Here is a 21,258-nt window from a genome sequence, read left to right as displayed (position 1 = left end):
GCCCGGCACTGGTCGGTCTCTCTCGAGAGCGCCTCCGGAAACGGGCGAACCCTCCCTGCGCTGGTCCCGCCCCGTCCCGGGCCGGCCGGCGCTGGCCCCGCCCCCTGGCGAGCGCGGGCGGGGGTCGCTCCAAGATGGCGGGCGTGCCGGCCGTGCGCATCAGCATCGAGTCGGCGTGCGAGAAGCAGGTGCAGGAGGTGGGGCTGGATGGCAGCGAGACCTACCTCCAGCCGCTCTCCATGTCCCAGAACCTGGCGCGCCTGGCGCAGCGCATCGACTTCAGCCAGGGCTCCGGCTCCGAGGAGGACGAGCCGGGCTCGGCGGGCCGCGCCTGGGCCGAGCCGGGGGAGGCGGAGGATGAGGAAGGTGAGAAGGGCCGCAAGGCCCGGCTCTCCCGCCGGGATGAGCTGGGGGAGGCCCGCCGAGTGCGGCAGTGCCGGCTGCAGCTCCGCCGGTGTTTGGGGCGGGCCTGCCTCCCCAGGGTTCCCGGGGTGGGCTGGTCGTCTTGTATTTCGTGCCATTGTGATCTCTCTGTTGTTCAGAAATGAGCCTTTCCCGTACCTTTTTAAAGCCCTTTGTTTTTCCTTCCTTTGTTTTTGTTTTTTGTTTGTTTGTTTGTTTGTTTGTTTGTTTTGTTTTTTGTTTTTTGTTTTTTGTTTTTGTTTTTTTTTAGGGTTGGTAAAGTTTCAGCCATCCCTCTGGCCTTGGGATTCAGTGAGGAACAACTTAAGAAGTGCCTTGACTGAGATGTGTGTGTTGTATGACGTTCTTAGCATTGTGAAGGATAAAAAGTTCATGACTCTAGATCCAGTCGGGCAGGATCCCCTTCCTCCAAAACAAGTATGTTGTACCTAGTTGAGCACTTTGTTTGGCTTGATGCTAAAGATTTTATTCCAGAGGATTCTTTTTTGCACAAGTGATCAGTACAAAATATATCAAAGTCTTCCTCTTGATGTGCTGGTGCAGTGCTTTGATGGTCAGAGTAAGGCTGGGAATGAGGGTTGAGGCCAATTTCAGAAGCCTCAGTCAAAATGCTACTTCCAGTTGTATAATGCTGGTGTGAAAGTGATTCTGAGCAAGTTACAGGACACCCAGCAAAAACAACTTATCAATCACTGTCAGTTAGTTGCCACTAATAATAATAAATAATAATAATTATCATCATCATCATCTTTTGTGAATTAAAGTGTGAGTATCTTGTTGTTGTCATTGGTACTAGAATCCTCAGTTTCTACAGCTGATTTCAAAGAAGAAGTCATTAGCTGGAGCAGCTCAGATCCTGTTGAAAGGTGCAGAAAGATTATCCAAGTCAGTTGCTGAAAATCAGGAAAATAAGCGACAAAGAGACTTCAACTCTGAACTGCTAAGACTGAGACAGCACTGGAAGCTGAGAAAAGTGGGAGATAAAATTCTTGGTGATCTGAGCTACAGAAGTGCAGGTAAACTGTAGGATCTTTTTCACAAGAATGGATATTTTATGAAATTGTCTTTTTGTAACTGGAAAAAGAGATGGAATTCTCATAATTTATAATTTCAATGTGATTTTTTTTCTATTTATGAGACAGGTTTATAAAGGGAGAACTCTTGTTTTAGTATCAGGGAAAATACTTTGCCATCTTCACTCCAGAAAGTGATTTTAAAGGCTAAATGTGTAGTATTTTACTAAAAATTTGTTCACAAAAAAAATACTGCATTTGCAATGTGATTGATCAGTTGACAGGCAGACTTTGTAAATCCTTGGCTTTTATCTATGTTTGGTGTGGTGTGTAAAGCATAAAAAAAAAAACAAACTTAGAATATCTCAAATTAGAAGGGACCCAAAAGGCTTATGATGTTTTAATTCCCCTGCTCCCCAGAATTCACAGCAGCTAAAACTAAACCATGTAACTAAAACATGATGTTGGAGGTAGATTATTATACCTGTTCCTGCAGTTGAGAAACGATGCTGAGAATTCGTGGATTCAATTCATGGATTGCATTTAAAGGGAGTGACCAGCCCAGGGTTCTAGAGGCTGTTGTGGAGTGACAAGGTAAATACAGAATCACACAAAACTTAGGATGTAGGTACAAATCAGGCATCAGAGCTGATGTGTTGGGCTCCTGTTGTCATTGGTGAGGGAAGGGAAGGACAGATTCAGATTTGTTCATGAAAAGCTGTAGATATACCCCAGGCTTTGCTTCTTTTTTAGTTGATTTACCCTGACCTAGATGGACCGTGCCTTGGATGAAAAAGGTGTGCAGCTAGGACAGATGTGGTATCTGCTTTTAGCAGTCCCTGAATGATTGGCTATAGAGTTAGTTATCTTTTACAGTCAGAACATGGTCATAGTTTTAAGACTTCTAGCCAAACATCATCAGAATTCCTTTAAATCAATAAGGGTGTTGTATTTTTAACTAACTGCTTGCAAAACTTCACATATTTACTTTTTGTCTTTTTTTAACCAAATATCTTTTTTTTTTCTCCTTCCTTGCACCTCATGACACAATTTAAAAAAAACCCTCTTGACTTCCCCTCATAATTATTAAATACTCTGTGTTAACTTACTGTAAAATACTACACGTTGCACAGTGGAGGATTGAGATGCTGATACAGTGGCATGAGCTTTCTATTTTACGTAGTTTTTTTTAAGAAGTCATTACAAAATATGAGTCAAGTGCAGCTCTGAAGATTGGGAGACTCAGAAATACACATTTTTCCAAAACAGAGATCAGAGCTTTTTTATTTGCAAAAGGTGGTTAATATATATAATGTGTATGTCTTTGTCCTTCTTTATTCAGGCTCCCTTTTTCTTCATCATGGCACATTTGAGGTGATAAAGAACACTGACATTGACCTGGATAAAAAGATACCTGAGGATTACTGTCCTTTGGATGTTCAAATTCCAAGTGATTTAGAGGGATCAGCATACATCAAGGTATGTCAGAGAAACGTTAATAACCTAGTGGAGTTTTGTTTCAAATTTGTATTGCTTACAACAGAGAACAAACATTTAATTCTGTTCTCTCTTGCCTAGGTTTCTATTCAAAAACAAGCACCAGACATTGGTGACCTCGGGACAGTCAATCTCTTTAAAAGACCCTTGCCAAAATCAAAACCAGGTATAGCTTACATGTTGTGTTATGAATATGTTCTCAAGGAATGAGTTTGCATATGATGCTTGTTTGAAAATTTCAGCATACAGCTGGGAAGAAGAGTGAATAAGACTTCCCTTATTTAAACTGAAATTTTCTTTGGGTGCTACATGGGCTTTGGAAATCATGCTTTCAAAGCATGCTTCTTCAGTTTTTCATATGTGTTTATTCAGTTGTGAAAAACAAATTACTAGGGTTGTATTTTGAGTATTCTGGAGCCTCTTTTGTTAGACATTAAAAGTTTGAGCCCATAACTAAAATCAAACCAAGGTGTTGTGTACATCCCATTAATTCAGCTGAACTAATGATTGTTCACTCCTAACTCTGCCCAAAATGCATCATTTGTGTCTGTTGCTCATATGTTTTATGAGTGAATTTATATATGTTTATAGAGTGAATTTAATAAAACCAGAAGTATCATTGAAACTAAATTACAGCTTAAGGAGCAGAGGTTCATAAGGGGAACCTCTTATGCATCTGATAATACTCAATTTGGATATAAGGTACTGACTGCTTTATCTTAGTGATTGCACGTGGCTATTGCATAGTATCTGGCATCTGATCTGAAAGGTGACTTCTCTTTGCTCTTCCCTCCTCAAACATTGATTTGTACTTCTCAGGTTCTGCACACTGGCAAACAAAGTTGGAGACTGCACAGAATGTCCTTCTATGTAAAGAAATATTTGCCCAGCTGTCACGAGAAGCTGTTCAAATTAAATCGCAGATTCCTCACATTGTAGTGAAAAATCAAATAATCTCCCAGCCTTTCCCAGGTAGGAAGCTTTTTAACACTCTTGACCTACAATTATTTGCTTAAATACTGTTTGATGTCACCTTTTTTAATGCTCTCTCCTTACAAAAGAAAAATAAAAACCTCCTTGATTTCCAAAGGTTTTGAAAAACAGAATTTTAACTCATGCACAGTAGTTTCTAATGTACTCTGTTTTCCTTTGTGGTTATGTTTTTTTCAGCAGCACTTAAAACTGTAAGCTGTAATGCCATGTGCTTGTGGCAGTGTGGAGCTGTGCATAAGTCATTGTTCCTGGATTGCATGTAAAAAGAAATTTAAGACTTGAGTTTATGGATCCTCAGAAGAACAAAAGCAAATGCTCTTCAGTGAGGATAATTAAACAGCATAAAGGTGGCTTAGAGTCCATGGTGGATCCTCTGTTCTTGCAAGGGGTACACAATTGGTTGTATCATGCAAAGAATATATTTCTGGATTGCTTAAAATGTGTGTAGGGGTTAATCACTCCTTTGAGACAGGAATGGGGTCCTGGGGACTTTTCTTTTGTGGAGGATTGAGTAATAGAAGTTGATGTGAAATGCACCTGGTGAGTTCACACTTGGCCTGTCAATGCTTCAGTGAATATCAAGTTTTACTTGCCTTTAGTGCTGTGCTCTCCACCATTATTCTTTGATTTTTCTCTGATACAGTGACTACCCGTTGTTAAACTATGGAGTATGAAACATGAAAAAAAGCAGTTCTCAGCAGCAACCTTGAAAATTGTCAGTGTTTATGTTTTTTAATCTTTTTTTTCCATTTGCTTTGTACAGGTTTGCAGTTGTCTATTTCTCTGTGTCACTCTTCCAATGATAAAAAGTCACAAAAGGCTGCTTCTGAAAAACAGAATCCAGAGGATCATCTCTATGTTCTGGAACATAATTTGCATCAACTTATCAGAGAGGTACATCAAGATCATTATGGCTGAAGTACTGAAGAATTTTTGGGCTTTAGTTCAGCCTTCTGCCTAGTGTGTGGCACTGATATAACAGCAGAGTGCCACTAGAGGCCAGTCTTTCTCCATCCATTTGTGGAAGGCAGTCTACTGCTTGCTTTCCATGGGTGTGGGTGCTTTGGGAGTTCCAGTTAATGCTTTCATGGAATGCTGGTTCTTCACTTAACATCAGACCAGGCTGCTCACTTCAGAAAAGCCATGCAAAGCTTTTTTAGTGGAATTCATCAGTTCTGCCTTGTTTTGTGTCTAATAGTGCTTACCGAGAGCTGTCAGTGAGCATCTGGTCAGGCCATACCCTCATGAAGGAACAATCAATCCCCATAATAGTTTTGTTTATTTTAAGGTCCACTTCTCTGCTTCAGCATTTTAGATTCTTGGATAATCTAACAGAATAACCTGTATGAAAAACTGTCTTTAAAGTGCTGTCAGGCTGATAAAGTTAGAAAGTTGCATGTACACTCAGAAAACCTGATGTGAAGCAACATATTGTAGCATACATAGTATTTTTTGCAGATATGTTATTTCATCTCTTTGTTTTATAACATCTGTTGGTTGTTGCAGTGTCACAAGCAAACCCTGAGCTCAACAGTGATGCCACATCCAGCTAGTGCACCTTTTGGCCATAAGAGAATGAGACTTGCAGGGCCCCAGGCTTTTGATAAAAATGAAATCAGTTCTTTACAGACAAATGAAGGACTTCTGGAAAAGATCATAAAACAGGCAAAGCATATCTTTTTGAGACGAAGGTGGGTCACAAGCTACTCTTGTTAAAGTAATGTACCTTTATGTAGAATACAATTGATCTATTTGAAGTATTCTTAAAACTAGCTGCTGTTTCCTTCATGGTTAATACAGTATTTTTTTGTAAGTACTAAGAACCAAAAATTATGAAAAAATATGAGCAAACAATGTTCAGCTAGTAAAAAGAAAAAACACCAGATTTCTTTGAGATCTCTATGACAGTTGCAACATAAGCTGCTGATAATTGCCCATGGCATAAATCCTTTTTCAGTATTCTTTGCAGGGCAGTAGCTGAAACTTAGTGATATCACTTTAATACTGATGCAGAATGTATGAGAAATGTACAGAATAAACAACGTATTTCATTAGCAACTGAACAGTGCTGAAATAGAATTTTGATCCACTTGTTTCTGTTAAATGTAATAACCTCCTTGCTCCCTGTAAGCAAGATAACAGCACAAACTGTCTGGATTATTGTGTGTGGAATATGGCTTTATCTCCTAGAACTGCTCGAACCATTGACAGTCTGGCAAGTCGTATTGAGGATCCTCAGATTCAGGCTCACTGGTCCAATATCAATGATGTTTATGAATCCAGTGTTAAAGTTCTAATAACTTCTCAAGGATATGAGCAGATATGCAAGTAAGTATGAGAGTGCATGCATGTCCTTTTAGTTGTAGAAGCATCAAGCAAAGGCAGTGTGTATTCACATTGTGCTTTAAAGGTTTAGATTCTCTTCAGACAAGTAGGAGGAGTCCATTATTTGTGTGTGTTTGTTTTTCTGACTTGACTGTGGGGTGAACAATCACCTTAAGAAAACTTCACCCACTTTACCCTTTAATGAAGATATTTAGTACATCTTTAATTAATGCAGTTTCCTTTCAAAGAAGAAATTTAAGCTGAGAGTGGACAGCTGGGGAGGGGAAATTACTTTGGATAGAGACGACTGAATACAAAGTATCATTTGATGTGCTGGATTCTAAACTTTCAGTCTGGTCATGAAAAGCTAATGAGTGCTCAGTCCTAGCTTGGTTGCATAGGTTCTGAAATGTGGAACTAATGTTAATGTGGAATTCATTTAATAATCATTATACACATTGTTACTGAAATACGAAATTTCGTGTTCCAGAAGTAAATGCCTGCAGACTGACCAGTAGTGAATCCATTAATGCATCAACAGTGTTTTTTATCATTTGGAGCAGTGCTCTCTGGCTGTGACCACAGTGTGGGGCAACCTGCAGTCATTGGTACATTTTCAGACTTGGTTCCAGAGTACATTATCTGCCCAAGTCTTGTCTGTAGCATAGGACACACAATTTTCTGTGGCACAACTGGAAAGAAACTCAGGCACAGGGCAGGCAGGGAGCTGTGAGGCTTCCTTGGCCTGAACAAATGGTAGGCCAAATCTGAGAGTGTGCCATGGAATATGCCACCTGCCATATAGAGGGAGCCGTTGTGGTGACTGATGAAACTGGAATATTTGGAGTTCCTGTCACATTCTGTAACCTTTGCGTCATCTGTCTTAGGAATTCTTGTCAATGACTAGGTGGGATTCTGTGTTCTTAATTTCCTGTTTTCTTAAGTGTTTTAATGCTTTTTGAATAAATATGGATCTTGTTTTCAAAGATCCATTCAACTGCAGCTGAACATTGGAGTTGAGCAAATCAGAGTTGTGCATAGAGATGGGAGAGTTATTACACTGTCGCATCAAGAGCAAGAACTGCAGGATTTCCTTTTATCTCAGGTAGACTCACATATGTTATTCTTCCCTTTCTCATTATGTTCGGGAAACAGAGCTTGTTAGAATCTCACTTTCAATCTATGTAGAAAATATTAAAAAGTTCAAATTAAGATAGTGAAGATGGGAAGCTGGATGACTGAATTTTCACTATGTTTATGTAGAGTCTTCAGCATCTGTAACTAAAATATATAGCCATTTTCCCAGAAGTCATAATAATTTTTCCCTCCCATTTAAAATGCATTTCTTTATGCTGCTCATTATGAGAGAAAAAAGTCAGTGGTAATCCTAGCAGACAATAAGGTATTCTATATATGAAACTTACTGTAGCCAAGTTCTTAATGACCCCACAATTACTGTCATTTCAGCATTGTCTGTTGATGCTCACTTTGCATCTGTCGTTACTAAATTAGCTGATACTTGAATGAACTCTGTTTTTTTAATTGCTTAGAACAACCTGCTGGTTTTATGCAGAAGTAACAATCTCCCCACTATGCATTATAAATAGTCAAAATACAGGTCTGTAATAACAGCGGTTGGCCTGTTGCAGTTACATAAAACTCCGTGACACAGAAGACAAGTTGAAACAGATCCTGCTGAGGTTGTGTCTTTTTGGTCAAGTGTTGTCAGACTTGTTCACACAGAACTGCTGAAGAGTGCTGGATACTTCCTTGTTACAAGGGTTAAGTCACGATACAGGAAAACAGTTGCATTTAAACTCCTAAGCTGTTAGAGCTCAGTGCTTACACTTGAGCATTAAAGGAGATAGTCATGCATGTGAGAACCTCAGCTTTTTTTTCTGAATTTTCTCTGCTAATACTTTCTCATATGTTTAATATATTTTACAGCAGAAGTCTTGTTGCTATCAGAAGACAGGATTGTTTACAAATTTAATTTAAATTTTTGAGACCTAAAAAATGATTTTTGTAAATTGAAAGCAATACTTAAATAAAATGGCCAAGTGCATATACCTATGAAAAATTAATTGAACTGCATAATAGAGTGGTCTTCTCTGTCTGCAGAGGAACTAATCTAAATTCAAATAACACAGAGCTCTACCATCATATAAGAAAAAGTTCCTCTGAAAGTAGAGGGAAGTATTAAAGTCACTTTTATAAATAACTATTGTACAGAAAATAGGCTTGCTAAACACCATAAGCAGTTCTTCCCGTGATCTGCAAATACTGAATAGAAAACAAATCTCTTTATGTTTCAGATGTCACAGCACCAAGTACACGCAGTTCAGCAGCTTGCAAAAGTGATGGGATGGCATGTGCTGAGTTTCAGTAATCATGTTGGTCTGGGGCCAGTGGAGAGCATTGGCAATGCATCAGCAATCACTGTAGCATCACCAAATGGAGACTATGCCATTTCAGGTAGTGTTTCCTCTTCCAAATAGAAGTCAAATCTTTCTGAGAGTGTTTGTAAAATATTTTACTAGAAATTGATGCGGTGCTCTAAAAGTCTAGGGACGATCTCTTTTGTTTATGGAATTGACATCTAAATAGAGTCAACACCTTGCCCAGGAAGCCACTTAATATAAACCTGATTTAATTTGCACAGACTTTAAAATATTTCTTACAGTTATAGAAAAAATTATATATATATTCTATAAATACATTTTAAATATATAAATATATATTACAAATATTTGTTTATATAATATTTAAAATATATAATTAATTTTATGTATGTATTATTATTATTATTAGCATAGGAAAAAGAGATTACAGAAACCATCAGGATCCTGAGAGAAGGGAGCAAGATAAACAACAGGATCACAGATCCAAACTTAGGGAGAACAGAGTTTGGTCTCTTTAGGGATCTTTTTGAAAGAATCCTATGGGATATGATCCTATGGGGTGGAAATAAGAGGGCTCTGGGAGTGCTGTTTGATTATTGTTTTCAAGGATCACCTCTTTCAAGCTCAAGAATGGTCATTCCTAATGTTCAGGAAGTTGTGCAGAGGTGACAGAAGACCTGTGTGTATGAACAAGGAGCTCATGACTGAACTCATGACATAGGAAGGAACTCCAAGAGATTATAAGTAGTTGACCTGGGAGGGATATAGAGACCATCCAAGCATGCATTGCTAACGATAGGATAGCAATCTGAGGGATGTAGAGGGAAACAAGAAGAGCTTCAACAGGTGTGTCACCAGCAAAGGAAAGATTAGGGAAAATGTGGGACTGCTGTTAAACAGAGGGAGTACCTGGTGGCTCAGGACATGGAGGGGGCCAAGGTACTCAGTACCTTCTTTACTTGGGTCTTAAGACCGGCCTTCAGAAATGGATCTGTGAGGCCCATGGGAAGTTATGTTTAATCAGCCTGACAGTCATCTCTTTATGGAAGGTTAGCTTGGGAGATGAGGGGAAGGCTAGGTGGTACCTCTCTAACTGTTTATTTAAAAAGCCAACACACACCACTTCCCAACATGAAAACACAGAAACCCATCCAAGCCAATGGAGCACCACCACTCCTCTACCAGTCTCACAGAATTTTGTGATTAAAAGTAACTGCCCAGTCACTTACATCCTGTCTATTTGAGATAAATCCACTAGAAACAATACATTTTTCAACAGAATAGTGGAGAATACATCCAAGGAAAAAATGAGTAATGAAGCCTCTGCCCTTCCTGGCATCATTAGGGAAAAAGAAATGCATTTGTAAGGTGTACATTTTGGGGTTTATTAAAAGTTTCTCTGTCTTGATCTAACCAAGAATAAGCAGTGCTAAAGCAACAAAATCGTAGAGAAGTGGGAGATGAGAGAAAATCCAGAGAAAAAGTTTTGAAAAGCAAAAGAAGAGAATTTCCCTTGTTTGCTTTTCAGCATATTTGGAATAGAGCAGGAGTAAGGTATAGAATACACAAGGAAGAATATTTAGTATGAGGAATTCATGCAATGTGAAAGTGCTCATTGAAATCTCCTTTTGCCACAGTGCGTAACGGGCCAGAGAGCGGCAGCAAAGTCATGGTTCAGTTTCCTCGGAGTCAGTGCAAGGATCTCCCCAAGGGCGACGTCCTGCAGGACAGCAAGTGGAATCATCTCCGGGGACCATTCAAGGAAGTGCAGTGGAATAAAATGGAAGGGCGTAACTTTGTGTATAAAATGGAACTCCTCATGGCTGCCCTGACTCCTTGCTAGTGAAGCATCTTTCTCTGAGGGCTTTGAAGTGTCTCTGTGCAAAGACAACTGCCAGTGCAGCAAAGGGAAATGGGAACTATGGGCCAATACAAGAAAGCAAAATCAAATTTATTTCCTGTACAGAAATAGCCATTTTGGTATTTGTAATAAAACCTTTATCAGTGGCATATAAAATACATACAATTTTTTTTTAAAGTTTCTTTCATCTGTATCTTTGAAAATTGCTCTGTCCAGAGTGACATAGATGAGTAATTAATGTAATTTTTGTTTATAAAATTAAATTTGCTAGTCCTTGATTTGAAACATTCTTAAGTTGGAATTTATACATTGATGGGGATTCTGGGTGACCCTTTGAAAAATACCTTTATTTGGCAGTTTGAGTGTTACAAAGTCACTGCCTGTGACAGAATCTTTCCTCTCTGATGGCCACTGTGATATTGACTACTTTGCTTGTTTTTTGCACGAATATAGAGGAAAGAATCTTACTTGGCTTGCAAAGTTCTGACAGTTTGAGTTTGTGGGTGACTTGTGACTTAGTCACTGGATAGAAGGAGGTAACTCTCATGCAGTAAACCTCCACAAACCTCCACACTTGCACATCTGGCTCTTTCTCCTGCATTCTCCATGATTATCATCCAAGGAAATAATACCTTCCCAAATATCAGCTCTTTTGCATACTTTCAAAATAAAAAAGTCACGTTTTTGACAGTTTTGGTTGTAATTGTAGCCTTCTTGAAACTTAGAGCATGGTGTTCAACAAAGCTTTCATTTTGTTTGGTACTTAAGTGCTAAGGGTCTTTTTGCAACCTGTCTGACCTGGTTCATATTCATGTCCATGTTGTCTTACGAGGTGTCTGTCTATATGAACTTCTTCACATAAATATGTTTGAATTGAACATCAAACTTCCATGGTGACAATTGTTACTTTGTTGCATTCTCAAGTATAAATAATAATTGTAGGAAAATAAGCAGCGAGCTGCTGCTCAGCATGAATCCAAAGCATTGGCCATTGGAGCATCTTGTTTCAGTTCCTGGAAGTACTTGCTTCTGTGTGACTGAACTAAGAGAGAAAAGGTTTTCCTTTCAGGTGCCCACGTGATACCCAAGACAACTGACAAAAATTAAAAGCCCTGGTAGAAAATAGTCTCCTGATCTTGAAACAGGGCTGAGCCAAATGTAACCCCCATGATGCCAGGTCCTGTATTGCTGTGCCAGCTGACACCATGATTACAGGCAGAGGGGGGCTTTGTTCCTTGGTAAACTGTTCAGCCAACAGCCATCAGATCACTGTGGAGCTATGACAATCTCATGGTTGCAGGACCTCTCCTGAAAAGAAGGACACCTCCTGTGTTGCAGAAGGGCAAGCTCTGCATGTTAGCATGGAAACACTTTTCAAGTCTGCCAGGTCTAGCTGAAATAATAACAACAACAACAACAACAACAAAAAAGAATTATTAGAGACCTGGAGAGTGTATTTTGGTGTTGAAGACACAGGGATTCCTAATTTTAATGTTTTAATGGAGAACAGACTGATTAGACATCTAACAGACAATCTCGAAACTTGGTAGTGCATCTTTGAATATGAAATGATGGTATTAGTGAATGATTAAGACCTTTTCAATTGATTGCCAAAGCAATCTGGTGAACTTGGACGTCTCTTTAATTCAAGTTTAAAAGTAAAATGCCTTCATCCCTTTGATCATCTAGAATGCTCTAAATACTAAATTTTGCCACTGGTCTGCAGTGAGTTTAAAAGTATAGTTAAGAACAGCTATTAGTTTCTGAATTTCTACTGTAACCAGGCTTCCATAAGACTTTAGATGCTCCAGGGTAGCAAGAAACTGCTAGAGTTTAGCCTCACATTCTGTACCTCAAATATTGACATGAATAATGCATATTGACAAAGATCATTTTTAAGAAAATGGGAGTATTTTTTAAGTAACGTTACCTGTACAGAGTAACCATGTTAAATTGTGGGTAAAATCTTTGTGTGAAGAATTGTCTATAAGGAAAGCTTTATACAGGCTAACTGTACTGGATGTTCTTGCTCAATACTGTTTGAGTCCCTGCTGTTCATACAGGATTTTACTGCCTAAAAGTGAGGTTGGCACCAAGTTCAATAGCCAAGGATGGGTGCCTGAAGTTGCAGTAACTTCAGCAAGGGTGAAAGAGGTAGAACAACTGGTGCTGGTTGTAAACTTATTTTGTAGTAGTACATTTTTGGTGATTGAAACAGATGCACTTACAGTTTCCCTGGTGTCAAAGCCTAGTTCACTCAGACACGAAATATGGGCAACATACATTTAAAGCAGAGAACTGGAATAAACTGTTGCTTTTCTGTGCTGTATCAGATACTTAATTTCTCACCTTTTTTGACCTGTTCCAGATGTAGGAAGGAGCAAACAGCTGAATCTGGTACCTCAATTTATGAGTGAGTGAGTCTCTTTTTACTGCAGATGGCCAGCTCAGTATGGGATGGCGTACAGGTATTGTGCACAGGGTGCTTTGGCTTGTTTGGCACCTGCCTGCATCTTAGTCACTTGGTGAGATCTTCCCTGAACGTTTTTCCAAATGGAGCCCATAGTACCTCTAGAGTTGAGCATCCCAGTCCCTGACCAGAGGGAAAGCTCCGTCAGCCTGTCCTGTAAAAGGTTTTTGCAAACAAATGACACAAAGTATGAAAAAGGTAGTAGCAGCAGTTTGACTCAAAACAGCCATGTGGCAATCTACAGGCGCAGACTAGTCCATGGTGTCTTCCAAGTTCAAAGTTTATTTCACACTTCAAAATACTCATTACAAAAGCAACACAGAGTAATTTGGAATTGGTCAGTTTACTGCTTTCTCACTGACAAACACAAATGTTATTCTACCCAACAGATCTACTGGTGGAGGATTGCAATACATGCAATATGCAGGTTCAAGAAAACATTAGTTGAGTCACTTCATATTTTCTTACAACACAGGGAAAGCAAAGGTGGCTCCTCAACAAGCGCAATTTTAGAACTGTACTTGTAGATACTATATTTCAAAGTGATGCTGTTTTAACTTTTCTTCTCTGATAGATTCTTCATCACTGGGCTAAGTTTGCAAAGGACTTGACATCTTTCACAACAAAACTGCTTAGTACTTTGCCACCCTGCTGGTGTTGTGTGTCAGTATTTTATCTGACCCGTCTAATCTTCATAGCCAGTGTCCTCTTTAGTGCCTGCCTGCACTATTCCTTGTACTACCACCTGCTCTAGTAATGTCATAAAATGTGTGTTAACATCCATCCTGGGGCAGTGTAAACAATTGGAAACACAAGCAGGAGAACTTTGACCAGCTCAGCATTCTTTCAAAGTCAGTTTTCTCTCATGAAAAATTGCAGTTTATCTTCAGAACTTCATAAAGTTCCTTACACCCAAAAGTAGCAGCATAGGTGCAATAAACAGGATTTAATGCTTGCAATTATTTTTTTAATGTAATACTGTAATTAAATATTTAATTTACTATGTTGGATGCTAATTTACTATGATGGATGCTAATGACCACTCTGTAATAGGAGGCTTGCTGTATCCAAAATGCAGTGTCCTTCAAGACCATGATAATTTCCTTTATGGGTTGATCTTAGAGGCTTGCTTGGTTGGTTGGTAGGTTGGTTGTTTTTAAGATTGGTAGAGGCTGTAGATTTTATCAGCTAGCCACAAAAATGTTCATGCTCAGCATGAAAGCATACTCTTTTAATCTGACCTTGACTAGCAGAACCGCAAACCCACCAGGTCAAAACAGCTCCATCAGACATGCTGCTTAACTACTTTGCAAGTCAGGATGTTTCTGCAGTAGTCACAGACATTTTATTGTCTAAGTTTGTTCTTGCTTTCTTGGCCAATACTTTCTTCTGAGGTAGAATTGTTATTTTTATTATGATACAGTCCTTGGCTAACACTCAATGGTTTCCAGTTCAATCTCTTCTGTTGTACTTGCTGTAAATAAAAGGATATTGTTATTGATTGGCAAATGGTTTGGAAGGCCAACATTCCAAAATTAACTGTTCCAGAACATTTTTAACATTTTAATATTAGCTCAGACTTGCTCATCTAAAAATAGGTTTTAAATACATCTTTTCAAAATATTTAACTGCATAAAGAGGTTGTCACAATCTTTAAACTGACAACAATTTCTTTAAGTACAAGGCTAAAGGCACTAAGAAAACTAAGTCCATGGGGCCTGTTCTTATATTTCTCTTCATGACTTCGGAAAGGAGGGCTCTCTTGAGATAGAACTGGGGCAGAAATTAGGTCTCTTCTTTGGACCATTTCCTGGGAGATCACACAACTTTCCAGAACTGTGCTTTCCTGAACTCTGCCATATGTTACATGAACATGTCTATTCAGTTCAGCTCTGTGGGAAGATTGATGTCAACTGGAGAAAGAGCCTGTATCTAAACAAAATTCTGTATATTCTGGTATGACAGGAAAGAGCTTGATCCCAGGCCCATAACGTGCACCTTGTCTTTCTGCCTTGGCCAAATATCCCTGGCAGTGGCTTGGAAATTTCTTCTCTAATAGGTCCCTTCACTGTAGCCCTTGTGTTCCCTTGAACTGCTTTTCATGAGTGTTGTCTTTGGTGTCAGATTTTGATATTACTCAGTATTTGTTGGAGTCTGCAACTGGATCAAAAGTGAACAGATGAAGAAAGAGGGGTTTGAGAGGAGGACATGCAACCCTCCACTGAGGATTGAACTGAGGTAGGGGCCACTCCCAAGGGTCATTTGAATATTTTCCCCTAGGATACAACCTGCTGATGTGAACTCTAAGAGATTTGCTCAGGCTCTTGACTTTGTCTTCTGCAATTTGATGGGGGTTTATTGCAGCTCTGGCCTTTTCTCCCCAAGTTTTGCAATCAGCAGTGTTGGGAAGTATTTTATTATTTCTAATGTGAAACATATAAGATAGATGTCCTGTGGACTGTTCTTCAATTAAACACCTGTTATTCAGTTGCCTCAGCTAGTAAGGAGTTATTACAGGATAACTGATCTGAGCCCTTCAGTCTTGTTTCTCAGTGGCCCCGTTTAGCACCTTTATGGTACAAATTTTAGGCTCAAATTTCAGGCTTGAAGACCATATACCCTGACTACATTTTTACAGAAATACCTGTTAGTTTGTGTGTTGTCTTCTTCTGAAATAGATGCAGAGATTTATTACACAGCCACATGAAGCAGATTAGAATGGCAGATACTGCAGCGAGAAATGCAAAGAGAACTGCTACAAAATGCAAATCTTCATAGATAATCTCTGTAGGGAAAATGGAAAACAGTTAATATTATAAAGTTGATTACAAGCAGATTGATGCTTAAACACAGGGTAAAGCCAAGAAGTCCCATCTAGTTTGTACCGTAAACATTGACTATGATGGTGCCATAAGCATTGGTTCCATGCTCGTCCATTACAGTGACAAAATAATAGCCAGCATCTCTCATGCCCACATTCCGAAGCTGTATAGAGCCATTTTCAAAAGTAGTCACTCTGTCCTTGTAGACCGTGGATATGTTGACATAATTGCCACTTCTCCACTCAGCAATGCTGGTGGTGCCCCAGCTGGACACATGCTTCCACTCAATGGTGGCCACGCCTCGGCAAGAGTATTCAACTGAGAGGAGGATGTTTTGTGCCACTGTTGCATTGATGTTGGGCTGTGGGACAACTAAGGACACTCCTCCGGGAGCTGAAAGACAAAGGAGAGTGATGAGTCTGGTTGTGATGCTGCACCAGCTGTCCAGGGCAGGTTGGGATCTCAGGATCCTGGTGATTCATCCTACCTATCTCAGTGATCTGTTTTAAGAGAGGGTAGAGTATGCTTTTCAATACCTTTTTCTTTCTGCTTTCCATAAAAGTAACATACATACTTGAAGACTAAATACACATTTATAATTTGTGATAGCAAAAATGCTTCCACCATAGAGGACACATAATTGCTTGTGTTTCAATGTTTTAACACCCACATAGAAAGGGACTTCGGATAAGCATAACATTTTCTGCAAATTGAGCTATGTTCTTTTGTTCATTAGTAACTAGCTTGCTTTAAATATTCTGCATTTACATGGAAAATTTAGTCACCACGTCCAAGGTAATAAATATACCATATTCATTAATTACCATCCCCCAAAAGCAAGAACTCTCGTAGGCATAAGTATGTGAAGTCTTGGCAAGGACTTTGTTGTGTTTTCAGGATGTGTAATCAACATTAGAAATATCAGCTTCTTAAGGGTGGCCAGTTAATAGGCCAGTGCAGATAAATCACATGTAACCAAAGGTACGCAGTTTCATGAGAAGCCAGGGACTTCATGTTCCTGATGATATCTGGGCAAAAATGCATATAAAAGAATATTTAATTTTCAACTACTTCCTCCTGCTGTGATTACAGTACTGTTCATGACAATGTGAAACTGAACTAACAGCTTAGTTTAATGTGTAACTGCAATAATTTCTGCTTACATTTGGCGTTTCTGCATGAAGATTTGGATGAACACCAACATTGGAGTTTTTACCTTTTTTCTTTTTATAAGTGGCTTGTTTGAAACCCTTGGCTAAAGACTGAAATCCTGTTGTCTACCCACAAAAATCAAAGCAGACCAAAGGCAAGATAAAGCACGGAGTAAGGGTGAATGCCTTTTCCTGGTTTGGGTTGGAGCAGCTCACCTACTCCCTTACTGCTCTACTCCCTTACTGTGGGAACAAGGTGACTGCAAGAACAAAATGAAAAAGAAATGCTGAGCTGTAAATGTCTGTAACCCAGTGGGGGAGTGAGAATGAGACCCTCATCTACACTGCACGAGTGCAAAGCAGGACACCTGGGGATGATCCTGGAGGTTTTGCAGAGTCTTCAGGGATAAGAATTATAAGAATGGCAAAGAAAAAAGTCTCCAAGGGGAAAAAAAAATTAAAAATCTCCAAGTAAGAGTCCTCTATGGCCAAACTCCACAGCCACAAATGGAAGAGATGGGTGAAGTACAACCTGACTTCACTGTATTTGGGCTCTGTAGCAGAATTCACTAACTCTGCTGGTCAGTATTAAGCTCAAGACACCAGTTCACTTCCCAGGCCCTCATGTACGGTACCAAATAGGATCTAGGCTTTTTCCAAGATAACACTCCTGGGTTCCCCCCTTCATGAGCATTTTCATACTCGTGCTGCTCAGCCCCCCTGCAGGAACATCATGCTTTCCAGGCAGCTCAGTGAATCCTCAGCTGAGCTGTGATCTGCTGTTCAGCCCGTGTGCAGGAGAGACTAACCAGAGCTGTGAAAACGAGGTTTGTGCCAGCTACAGAAACAGAACAGCCGGGAACCTCTGGTAATCGCTGCAAATTGTTCCAATTGTTTTCTGGTCCGTGTGTTTATTTAAAGGCTTTTCCCACTGTTTCTGACCAGACAGGGGCTGAGTGTCTCCTCTCAGTGACTCTTCCATGTTTTTATAGAGGCTTTGTTTTGAACATGTGATTGCAAGGTAAAGGTAAAAAAAAATAACTCAAATCTTTCTATTAAATGATTTGCAAACATGTTCTGTCCCAATCTGGCATACAAAGCTAAAAAAAGCAGTGCAGTATCTAACCATTCAAAAATACTTTTGGTAGGCAGTGTGCCTAGATCACCTGAACCGGTGTAACCCACCAGAGCTGCACCAGGCTGGAGAGCAAACATCACACCCACAGGCAGCACCCCACACAAGGTGCTGCTTCACACCCAGTAACACTCACACCCAGAGGAGCGTACAAGGGCTGCTCAGGGCTCACTGAGTTTGCCATCCCGGCACGCTGATCTACTCCAAAGTGTTTTCCTGGCCAGGAGTCAGAGCGGGAGGCGCGGCTCTGTGTACCAGGCCTGGCGGTGGGCCTGCAGTGCGCTGGGCAGTCAGGGGAAAGGGAAAGGCTGGCAGCCGTGGAGGGGCCCCCACGCAGAGAGGTCACAGCTCTAACACGGGTCTCTGAAACCCTGTGGACTTTTGGTGCCCTGTCTGTGTGTCACTCCTGTCGGTGGAGTGCCGTGACCGAACCAAACCCGCTGGCGGCCCTGACTCTCGGTGCCCAGCCGGGCGGGGTTGGCAGCGTCTCCCTCAGGCCCCTCTGGGAGAAGACGGACGGCTCTCTGCGTGCTGCCCCCTCCCCACTCACCCCCGTGCGGTGCTGGGCTGGAACCCACCTTCCCCCCTCACCGCCGCCTCTCCCAGCGCGACCCGACACCCCTCGGGCTGTGTCCTAACCGGGGCTGTTCCCCCGCCCTGCCTTGTCCCCTCAGCCGCTGGGAAGGCGGCGGGAGGCCGGGCTGCCGGGAGCGGGCCGGGCCGGGCTGTGGGGCGCTCGGCCCCCTCCAGCAGCGGGAGCGGGGACGAGCCTCCTCTGACCATGTCCAGCCCTCAGAGAGCAGCGATTCTGCCCGAGTCTCGGTACGTGCCGTCCCCGGCCCCTCCCCAGCCGCTCCCGGTTGCAGGGCGCTGTCCCGGGCGGGGGTCGGCGGCGCTGGGGCTGGGGCGGCCAGGAGCAGGAGGAAAGGGGAGCAGGAGGAAAGGGAAGGGAAGGCCGGGGGTGGGAGCGGGAGAGGCAGGCACGCAGCCGGACACTTACTCTGCAGAGCCCACCCGGCGGCCAGGCAGAGGGTGACGGTGCCCACGACGACGCCCCGGCTGGGACGGCCCCGCCGCGGTCTCATCAGCGGGGAGCCGGTGCCCCAGGAGCCGCATGGAAGTGCCCGGGCCCGACCCTGGGGCTGCCCGCCCCAGGCCTCTCCCTCCCTCCCTTCCCTCCCTCCCGCTCCCCCCGCTGCCGCCCCGGGCGCTCCCGCCTCACAGCCCGCGGTCTCCGGTCCAGGCTGGAGATGCAATGGGCTGAGGAAGGGAGGGCTCAGCCGGGAAAGGGCGCGATGGGAGCAGCCCTGCCCGGCCCGGAGCCGGGAGCCAAGCCCGGGATCGGGACACCCGGCCGAGAATGCTGGTTTTAGGTGTGGTTTGGCATCCGCAAGGGAAATTTCACTTCAGTGAAAGTCAGTGTTAAAACTGACTTTTTTGCTGCAAGAAGTCTGGTGATGCTGCAGGTGAGAGGGGATGGGGGGAGGGCTGGAGAGCAGCATCTCTGTGTCCCCAGAGAGCGTCTCAGATGGCCACGGTGGAAAATGATCCTGGTTCCCATCCCACTGGACCCAGCTCATGCACCAGGTGCTCCTCTCTCCCTTCTGTTGTCGTCCAGAGGAGGTCCCCAGCAGTACTCGTACTTCTTTCAAAAGCACCGGACAGTGTGAGATAGTGGGAAACATGATCAGAAAACAGGAAATCCTGAAAACTCATCCTTGCTCAGAGGCATCCTTGTGAATGGTTACCAGAAGATATACACCCCCAGAAGACCTGCCCTTCTGACCTTTCCCTTTCCTCAGGGAAAGAGTTAGACACAAGATCGGCCTTTTTGCAGATTTTCCACTCTCTTTCTTACATTTTCCTCTCAAGTTTTCTTTAGTAGAGTTGTGGATCAAAGAGAGGTGTTTCAGCACAGGCTCCTCAGGGTGAGTGAGGAAAGGGCAATCACCCAGGTGACAAGGGACAGCTGCCACCTGCACTGAGTAGCCACTTTCCCCTGCACTGTATGGATTAATGCAGGTTTCCTTATGTACTGGCTGTCTGTGAGGGGAACAGGCAAGTGCCATGGGGGATCTGCACAGCTGAAGCACAGCTCTGGGCAGGGAGCTTAGCAAGAGTGAGGTTTGTGCAGGGCTCAGCTGCAGGGAGCCCACTCCTGATGGGGCTTTTCAATCAAGTGGGATGCTATCATCTGCTGGCATGCTCTTTTATGGAATTACAGCTTCTTTCATGCACATCTCAGGGGGGACTTCCAGGACTTAAGTCAGGCCTTGGCAAGAGACAGTGCAATCTTCATGGATGCCAGGACCTAGATTTTGATCAGATGCAAAAAAATCTCCAGCCTCACCAACTTCTCGTGCATTTCCTGAAGCTTCAGCAATGATACTCAGATGAAGGGGCAGGGAAAGAGAGGCCAGTGAGGACGTACTGCCCAATATTTGATCCCATGTAGGTTTTGCAGCCTGCCGTGGTGCTGGGGTTGCCTGGTGATGTGTTTACACTCGATCTGCAGAGGCAGGCCATGAAGTGCTTCCCTTCCATCTCTTCTGTCTGAGCTGCTCCTATGCTTTGCCAAATCCCCTCTGCTACATCAGGCCAACATTGTGCCTGAGTGTCCCTGCTGAAAATAATAATTGCATGAAGAAGTGTGTAGTGCTTCCCCTGAGAGAGACTCTGTCAGGTGAAGTTTCTTCCTGATCCCATCACTTTATGGCAATTTTACTCCTCAGAGCATTTAAGAAGGTCTCATCATGATGTGACTTTTTGTAATTTTCCTTTTTTATTTTTTTCAGCCTTTATTTAAATTATTTTTTAGCTTGTGGGCCAGTGATCTATTTTGGCAGCACAACTTACGAGCTATATTCTCCTATAAAATTAATTGAACCCTGCATGTTTTAAATGTATCAAACTGGCTGCACTGAGTAAATGCACTCTATTGGAAAGACAGGTGTTAGTAATGAAACTGAAATTCAGGCTTGGAGCTCCTCTCAAATTTTGGCAGTTTTGGCTTCCATAGGTCAAATATTCAGTCCTGTGATAAAAAGAAGTCTTGCGTTTGTGCTCAGCATCAATAATTAACAGCAAAGAACTTTTAAATTCCTTCTTTTTAAAGGGAAAATTATAAAATATCTGGAGGTTGGGGTTTTTTTAAATAAAAACTGCA

The 21,258-nt window shown here is 42.1% G+C and overlaps 2 protein-coding genes across 2 annotated transcripts; one reads left to right on the top strand and one right to left on the bottom strand.

Annotated features, from left to right (window-relative positions):
* Window positions 1–122: 122 nt before the first annotated feature.
* Window positions 123–11,207, top strand: MED17 (mediator complex subunit 17). Its single transcript, XM_083854743.1, has 12 exons — window positions 123–366; window positions 674–840; window positions 1,220–1,439; window positions 2,779–2,915; window positions 3,015–3,099; window positions 3,753–3,905; window positions 4,690–4,820; window positions 5,433–5,617; window positions 6,117–6,254; window positions 7,239–7,356; window positions 8,567–8,726; window positions 10,291–11,207. Exons 1-12 carry the CDS (start codon window positions 135–137, stop codon window positions 10,494–10,496), a joined length of 1,932 nt encoding a protein of 643 aa, XP_083710869.1. The 5' UTR covers window positions 123–134; the 3' UTR covers window positions 10,497–11,207.
* A 2,039-nt stretch (window positions 11,208–13,246) lies between these two features.
* Window positions 13,247–19,217, bottom strand: VSTM5 (V-set and transmembrane domain containing 5). The gene is made up of 4 exons (XM_083884864.1): window positions 19,093–19,217; window positions 15,870–16,199; window positions 15,629–15,769; window positions 13,247–14,458 (listed from the first exon to the last, which is right to left on the bottom strand). Exons 1-4 carry the CDS (start codon window positions 19,175–19,177, stop codon window positions 14,415–14,417), a joined length of 600 nt encoding a protein of 199 aa, XP_083740990.1. The 5' UTR covers window positions 19,178–19,217; the 3' UTR covers window positions 13,247–14,414.
* Window positions 19,218–21,258: the final 2,041 nt, after the last annotated feature.

The sequence above is a fragment of the Zosterops lateralis genome, assembly GCF_965231275.1.
Source record: "Zosterops lateralis genome assembly, chromosome: 2".
Lineage (NCBI taxonomy): Eukaryota > Metazoa > Chordata > Aves > Passeriformes > Zosteropidae > Zosterops > Zosterops lateralis.
The sequence above is the reverse complement of the archived record's forward strand: the minus strand, read 5'-3'. Positions and strand labels throughout refer to the sequence as shown.